Raw genomic sequence first — 7,812 nt, 5'->3', positions numbered from 1 at the left:
CCTTTTAAAACATAACATTAGAAATATCAGGCGTGCTCAAGAACTCAGTAGAAGCACCAGGGGTGGACTGGGAGCTTTCAGAGACCACATCTAAACAGGAAGCATGTGGGATCTTTACCAAGGAGAGCTGTCCTCCTTAGTGTATCTCAGGCATTTGAGCACATGGTTTTCACTGACATAGAAGCCGTGCATACAAATCAGCGCTCCTCTCAGCCCGTGCCACGTTATGAGACCTATCAGACCTTGTCCATCACTCTCAGGATATTATCAGTGCTACTGACCACAGCTCGGAGGGCACGGGAGGATGGGGTGGGGGAAACAGGAGAGAGAAGCACTTCCGTGGTCCTTCCTTTTCCACTGCTGGATGACTTGTGTGTGCACCGCAACGTGCCCAGGTCTGATTCTGGTGGAAGGCATCTGACATCTTCCCCAGAGGTTGGCACTCACCCCGCGCCTCTCTCCGCCACGCTGCAGACCGCAGATGTGAGCGGAAGGATCGAGGAGACATTTTTATTTTGAGGGAGCTCAGGAATTAGGACCCAGGAATTAGGACCCAGACTTCCTGCCTTTCAGGTCCCAGCTCGAACCCCCGCCTCTGACTATAACAGGTGCCACTGTCTGGCAGCAAGGCAGCAAACACCCCACAATTGATTCGGGCATCAGCAGCAAGTTTTATTCATACCCATTTCTGAGCAGCCTGGCACCGCAAGGACAATTTTGTACCATACAGTGGGCTTGTAGTTTCTTCCGGTTTAACAATCCCAAGCAATCTTTTTTTTTTTTTTTGCATGCAGGCAGATGCATTCAAACCAATACGGAGCCTTCCTTCCGAAGCAAGTTGTCCTGAGACTGCAATGCCCCTTGGGTCACATCCGCAGCCCATCCATGCCAGGGGGGGCCTTCTCCAAAAGGCTTTGCATGGGACCTCCTTTGTGGGAAAGAAGTGAAAAAAATCTCTAGCTATGCTCCTTTTTGAGGTTGCATTGAACAGGACGCTTATCTTAGGGAAGGAGACAGACATGAGCCGCAGCATGGTCCACGCAGAGCCATGCACAGAGCACCCCTAGCTGGGGTCAACCCTGGACACAGAGAGGCCTCATGGAGTAGCAGTATGGAGCAAAACTTGATACCAAACCTGTATTCCCTGTCTTGCCCCTAAATAAATATGACAGCTGCTGCGATCCACCACGGGGCAGCCAGGACAGCATCTGTGAACCCAGTGTAGGCCACGTTGCTGGCAGGAGTCTTTCGTATACAATAGTCTGTGCAAGCAGGTGATGTACAGAGCTGCAGTTCAAGGGTGACCGAGAACCAGGAGGGAACGCAGCTCCCTCTCCTCTGGGCAGCATGGGCCTGCGCCGTACAGGAGGGAGGCACTCTCCTGCTGCTTAAACTACCATAATGGTAGTTATGACCTATGACCCCAGCTGACTTCCTGCCCTTTGGGCTGGGGGCTGGACTCGATGATCTCCCGAGGTCCCTTCCAGCCCTGATGTCTATGAAATCTATGAAATATTCCACATACTACACACCCTCCAAAAAGACAGGTGCTGCATTTTTGGAAGGCAGCATGGAGACCATGACTAACTGGCCTATAGTTCCCCGGGTCCTCCTTCCTCCCCTTTTTGAAGATGGGAACCACACTGGCCTCTTCCAGTCCTCTGGCCCCGCACCAGAGCCCCACGAGCGCTCGTACAGCTGTGCCGGGGGTCCTGCAATGACCTCAGCCAATTCCCTCAGCACTCGGGGGTGGAGATCGTCTGGACCCGCTGATTTGAACACGTCCCGTCCCTCCAGACGCTCCCTGACTAGATCCGCCCTGACCCTGGGCCTGGGTGCGCCTCCCCGGGGCCTCAGGGGGGCCGGTGGGGGGCTGATCCAGTCCCTGCTCAGGAAAATGGAGGCAAAGAAATTGTTAAATATGTTAGCTTTGTTGTCTGGTGTGACCACCAAATTTCCTAGCGTGTCCTGCAGAGGCCCCACATTACCCAGTACCTTCTTTTTACCCGCTATGGATTTAAAAAAAGCTTTAAAAAAACAGTGTCTGCTTGCTTCTTTTCTTCCCTGCTTCTATTCCAGCAAAGAAAAACCGGCTTCTCCACTTAAGACACACCCTTCATTTTCATAGAAAATTAGGGTTGGAAGGGGCCTTGGCATGCAGGTCATCTTGGAGGGTGGATCTAGTCCGGGTCATTTTGGAGGGTTGATTTTTTTGGGGAAAGGTGCATCGAGTGTGCAAGTGCGGTATCTGATCGTGGTCCAGGGGTCGGGGCTGTGTGCGTAAACAATGCTACAAACAAAAAGCCAAAAGCCTGTGAAACAAAGGCCAGTGAGATTCGAGTTAGTCTGCAAAGCTAAGAATGCTTCAGTGCTTAAAAAGAAAAAAACCTTTAAGAGATGTAACCGGGATCCTGGCTTCCTGGACTGTTGAAGCGTGCTAGGGGAAGTATTACTTACAGACAACATTGCAAACAGTTACTGCTTTGTGTAGTGTTTCCCAACGTTTTGGGACTGACGGGCCCCTCTTAGCAGAACCAGGCATCGTCATCGTCTAACTTCTAATTCAAGACACTATGAACGCATATGTGGCCTGGTGCTAGGCAGACCACTTCCCACAGCCCAGGGGTGCTAACCCCTGTCAAGGCCTCATTGTGCTAGGTGCTGTATATACATTCACATGGAAAACGGTCCCTGGACTTGCGAGTCTTGGCCAAGGACGGGTGAAAAGGGGATGGATTGCTACATTGCAAAGATGAGGCTCAGAGGCAGAGAAGCGCAGCAGCTTGGCCCTCATTGTTATGCATTCTCCATCTCCAGAGCACTTGCCAAATATTCTCCTGTTCCCTCTGGAGAGGGGCTGCAGGAGAGCAGGCCTGAGCAAGGTGGCGGGAGACGCTAGCAAGCCCCCCACCGCAGACAGCAGCTGCCTTGGATCATACACGGTGCTGCTCTTCTGCAGATACGCCTTTTCGTTGCCTTTCTTCCCTTCTCCAAGCAAGCCCTCTTTGGACAGAGCATGGTTCTTAATGGATGGGGGGTGTCCCAGGGTGACAGGCCACACCACGAGGGCTGCCAGTCCTAGCAGACAGATCAAGGGTTGACTGTGGACCGCGGACTGGGCAACCCAGGCCCGGATCCTGGCCGGCTGTAAACCAGCCCCGTTAAAGGCGACGGGGCTGTGCACTTTACACCCGCCCAGAATCTGGTGCTTTCAGTGGATTTCCGAATCAAACAGTCTGGGCTGTACTACACACAAGCTGGCACCCAGAGAACAGCCCCGTGAGGCTCCAAAATGAACCACCTTGCGAAGAAAGCTGGTCTGGAGGCTCCCCGTAGCAAATCAGGCTGGGATCGGTGGGAGCCTAGCTGGGCCGGAAGGGCTGAGCACCCGCAGGTGCATGAGGAGTGCGGAGGCTCGGCTCCCCTGAAAGCTGTCCCGAGGTGCTCAAGGAGATCGATTCTGGCAGAGCAGGCGTGGTTGTTTCAATGCCCCCCGTGGCACCGAGATGAAGAGCTTTAGGCAATTCTTCCTGCCTGGGATACGGCCCCGTCTGGTCAACATCCATCTTTGTCTCTGGCTGCTGCTCGGAGGAAGAGGAGCGCCCACGGCTCTCCAGCTCCTGTTGGGTGAAGAGCTGAAACGCGATCTGCTCGCACGGGCAGACCACCCCGCACTCGAACAAGCAGCCGAACAGAGGTGGCGACTCCTCGCACACGGCCAGGTCCGAGTACCCACACGGCCCTTGGTAGAGGACCCAGGGGCTTTCCCAGCTGTTCGTCTCCAAAGGAGTCTTGTTGAGGTAGATGCCCAAGTTGACCCTCCTGCGACTGCTGGTGGGGTGGGAGTAGACAAGCCACGAGGTGGCACCATGGCAGGTGGTGGAAGAGGCGTTCCCGCAGCGTGCCAAGCAGGTCTTCTCACCCACGTCGGGGCCCGTCCCTTCCACACCATCCACCGCAGCAGGCTCTTCTGTTGGCGAGAAGCTCACCACACTGCCCTGGCACCCGTGCGGCGGCTCGCGCAGCTCCGTACACTGTGACGGTCTTGCAAAATCCACCCCGCGGTCTCTGCTGAACGCTACCACCCGGCACTTGCCCGGGGTGCGGGCATTGCAGTACAGCACGGGGCCTCTGTCCGGGTCTCTCACCTCGGCCACCTCACACTCCACTGTGCTCTTGCCCTTGAGGAGCTTGCCTTTATGCCACTTTCGGCCCTGGTCATCGCTGTAGAAGATCAAGGAGTGGGGCGTGGTGAAGCAGGACACGGGAATGCCGCAGCAGCGGGTGTGAATGTAGTAGGTGTAAGCTGGGATCACCAGCCGCCCAGAGCTGAGCTGCACCCCGTGGCCTGGCCCCACTGCAAAGGTGGCCCACTTCTTCAGGTCCTCCCCGATCACTTGCTCCGTCAGATCCGTTAGCGGGCTCCAGGTCTGGCCGCCGTCCCTGCTAGCGACGTTGCACAGCCTGGTGGCATTCCTCCCGGTGTGGATCTGGTGCCACTCTGTCACGTGCTGCCTCACGCAGATGAAGAACAGGAAGACTGTCCCGCTGTCCTGCTCATACACCGGGCAGGGGTTCATGGTGCGGTGGTCCGGTAGCACGGCTGCCGTCAGGGTTTCGATGGGCCCCCACTGCGGCAAGAAGGAGAGAGGGGGAGACCCGGGAGGTTAGCAAGCTTGGCCCGTTCCTCAGGGCATCTCCACGACCCCGCAAGAAGGCTGCTTCTTTAGTGATCACGAAGACTGGGGTGTACAACTGGAGAGCTCATGGACACCAAACTTCCCTCCCCGCCCTGGAAAGAGTTGTTGCATAACCAACACCGCTGAAAACCAGCCCTGCCCTGAAACAGAGGCCTGTGATGCTCCCGCCCCGCATAATTATGGTGTGGGCTATCCCAGTTACGGTGACTTCTCCTTTGGGAGCTGCCTCTGGTCCCATCGGCATTTGCTTTTCCTCCCCACGTGGCTCCCAGCGTGATGGAGGCACAGGCCAGCTCCCATTAGAGACACGGCACACGTGAACTACACAGTTGTCTGTGTGACGGGAAGGGACTCTAGCAGCCCCGTCATCTGCAATCAGCTGTCTTGGCCCAGCCGCCATCTGGAGCCCGTGGGGGGGGTGTGGTGAGGATGAGCCACGCTGGTATTTTTAACTTGGGAGCAATGTGTCATGAATGAGATCAAGGCCTATTTGTGCGGGAGGCTCGATTTCCCACCCTGCCCTGCCGTGGCTGACGTCTGAGCGAACAGAAGACCCTTATCCCATATGCCCCGGAGGGCGACGGCACTCAGAAACTGGGAGATCGGCTGGGAGAAAGCGGACGCCAGCGCCGAGGGATGCTCCACCCGCCCCGGGACGCGGTGGGGTCCTCTGAGAGTGTCAGCTCTGCCTCGCCTGCTGCTTGTTGCCTGTCCCTGGTGGGTGCGGAGAAGGGGGCATGCGACCAGCGCTTAAAGAGATTATCAGCAGCTTGCCCCAAACAATAGAAATTAGCCACTGGCGCTACCGCCTGCGTGCTGTGAAGGGCCGCCTGCGCAACGCATACACAATGCAGGAGGCTGAGGGGACCGGGCTCTGCGGACCTTGTAGGCAGGAGGAGCACGTACTGCTTCTGTTGCACGGTGCAGAGATGATCGGCCGTCCCAGGCCTCGGGTCAATTTGGAAAACTGACGCTCGATTCCTGCTAGCTTCCCACAGCAGGGAAAGGCATGGAGCCCCTCAAAGGAGTGCGCAGCACCTCATAGGCGTCCAGCCTGGCATGAGAGGAGTCTGGAGGGCACCGCAAGTCACCCCCGGGGGCTCTGGAGCCTGCGTATTGGTACGTGCTAAGGCTGAGGCAGCCTGGGGCTGAGAGCAGAGAGAGATGGGTCTGCCGGGCACCGGGCCGCCAGCTGGCACCCGGCGCACGAGGGATTACCTTCACCGAGGCTCCCTGCTTCCAGCCCCTTCGCAGCACCAGGCATTTGGCGTCCTCGTCCTTGACGGAGCAGCGCTGCTCGGCGAAGGCCAGGAAGGTGTGGGTGCGGGGGAGGTAGAGCAGCGCCGGGATCCGGTAGGTCATCCCGCTCTGCGCCTCCGGCCAGAAAAGTGCCTGTCTCCTGGTGTTGGCTGGGGCCCGGGGCATCGCTTCTCCATGCACGGCAACTGCTGCGGGGAGAGGGGAGGGGATCACACCGAGCCTCGAGGGGGCTAAACCTCTGCTGTGCCTTCCTGCCCAGGGGGTGGGTCGGGGAGAACCAGGCATGGGCCAGAGCCTGGGAGCCGAGGGGGAGGGTATGGACCCTGCTTGCCCCCCTGCGCTTTCTGCTCCGGGGGGTTTGAGTCTCTCTCAGAGGCGCTGGGTGCTGCTGCAGCCCAGGCTGGGGATGGGGATCGAGAGACAGTGGCCTTGTCTGGGCTGCTTTGGCCCGGGCTGCTGGTGCTGCCTCAGGCAGGGGTTGGACTAGATGTGAGCTCTGGCGGTCCCAGCCCCACTTCTCTAGGATTGCTTTGATTTCTATGACCCCACATGCTGCAGAGTTGGGCACAGGTGTCCCTCTCCCCTCTCTGCGGACCCCCTCCTGCTTTTGACTTCCTTCTGATGGGAGTTAGTCCCGGTGCCTTCAGCCCAAAATGGGTGTCTGGGCAGGTGCAGCCCCAAAAAAGCCCCCACTATGGAGAGAAACATGACCATAGCATTTCCGGATTGCCCCAGCGACGGGTCGGTGTCGCAGGGGGGGCTTTCCAGACTGCCCCAAAGCTGGATGGAAGCAGGATCGTGATGAGGAGAGAAGGAAACAGCTGCATTACAGACGGGGAGAAGGGGTAGGGGGATCCTAGACCCGAAATGCAGCCTCACTCGTTCTCTGACAAGCCCCGGAGGGGGCCGAAGGTGCCGTGGTCTCGGCAAGGGGGGGCAGAGGTGCTGGACGCTGGTTCCAGCTTTACCATCCCCTCCTGCAGCCCCGCAGCCCCCGGGCCCCAGCCCGTGCATGCACAGCACCCCCGAGGATTGCAGGTGGGCATACGGCCAGGGCGCTGGGCCTGAGGGCCACCCAGCCCTGAGCTGTCAGCACCTGTGCGGGGCTCAGTGCGGCTCTCAGCAGCCCGGGGTGAGCCGAGCATGATCTCCGGCACGCCACGGCCTGGATTCGAGCTCACGCCAGTCTTTCAGCTCTTGCATCTCTGTACACTCACCCATCCCCCCAGCCCCAGGGCCCTGGCTGCAGTCACCGGCTCCTGGAGGCGGAGGGGGACCCGGACCCGCCGTGCAAGCAGGAGAGGGGGCACCCGTAGAGGATGGGTGCGGGGGGGGGTGTCTCTCCAGGCCCCCCTATCTCCATCAGCTCCCCTGCAGCAGCACGGGGTTGGGAGGGGCACCGCCTGCTCCCCCACCCCACCCCCTCTGCCCGGGCAGCCGCTGCGGCCCCCCAGCCCAAGCATTGCAGCCTGCGCTCACCCTCCGCTCTGCCCAGCCCAGCCCAGGCGCTGCTGTCTGCTGGGAAAGTGCCTCCCGGGCTGCAGAGGCTGAGCCCGCCCTCCCTGCGCCTCCGCCCACTGCTGAGCCAGGCCCTGGCCCTGCTCCTCCCCTACCCCTGCGCCTGCCCTCCCAGGCTGCTCCTCGCCTGCACCTGTGCTGCCCCTGCTTGCAAACCGCATTGCTATCTTCCTGGGGCAGCTGGTTCCTCCTGACTTAGAGTCTGTGCACGGTGATCCACACAAGCACGTGGGCACGTTTGGGTTATGTGTTGCGGGCATGCTGGCATTGGGTGCCGTGGGCAAGTTCGCATTGTGTGTTGTGGGTACATTGGTGGTGTGTTGCCGGCACATCG

General features: G+C 58.9%; 1 protein-coding gene across 4 annotated transcripts; it reads right to left on the bottom strand.

Moving 5' to 3' along the window:
* Positions 1 to 647: 647 nt before the first annotated feature.
* On the bottom strand, positions 648 to 7,552 carry NEU3 (neuraminidase 3). Of its 4 annotated transcripts, none has more exons than XM_090030834.1 (3): positions 7,440 to 7,552; positions 5,919 to 6,145; positions 648 to 4,631 (listed from the first exon to the last, which is right to left on the bottom strand). In XM_090030834.1, the coding sequence occupies exons 2-3, from the start codon at positions 6,123 to 6,125 to the stop codon at positions 3,363 to 3,365; spliced, it is 1,476 nt and encodes a 491-aa protein (XP_089886960.1). In that variant the 5' UTR covers positions 6,126 to 6,145; positions 7,440 to 7,552; the 3' UTR covers positions 648 to 3,362. The 4 variants fall into 4 exon arrangements, with proteins under 4 accessions (XP_089886960.1, XP_089886959.1, XP_089886957.1 ...); XM_090030833.1 differs by having other exon boundaries at positions 5,919 to 6,148; positions 7,440 to 7,548; XM_090030831.1 differs by lacking the exon at positions 7,440 to 7,552 and adding an exon at positions 7,178 to 7,415 and having other exon boundaries at positions 5,919 to 6,148.
* Positions 7,553 to 7,812: the final 260 nt, after the last annotated feature.

The sequence above is a fragment of the Crocodylus siamensis genome, chromosome 1 (assembly GCF_052110815.1).
Source record: "Crocodylus siamensis isolate JL-2025a chromosome 1, ASM5211081v1, whole genome shotgun sequence".
In the NCBI taxonomy this organism is placed as follows: Eukaryota; Metazoa; Chordata; order Crocodylia; family Crocodylidae; genus Crocodylus; species Crocodylus siamensis.
The sequence above is the reverse complement of the archived record's forward strand: the minus strand, read 5'-3'. Positions and strand labels throughout refer to the sequence as shown.

Excerpts from the sequence above, each read along its gene's own strand:
- NEU3 (XM_090030830.1), bottom strand. The coding sequence starts at position 7,105 with ATGCTCGGCTCACCCCGGGCTGCTGAGAGCCGCACTGAGCCCCGCACA. Across the intron at positions 6,149-7,056 it reads CCGCACTGAGCCCCGCACAG|CAGTTGCCGTGCATGGAGAA; the intron begins GTGCTGACAGCT and ends CTCTCCCCGCAG. Across the intron at positions 4,632-5,918 it reads AGCAGGGAGCCTCGGTGAAG|TGGGGGCCCATCGAAACCCT; the intron begins GTAATCCCTCGT and ends TTCTTGCCGCAG.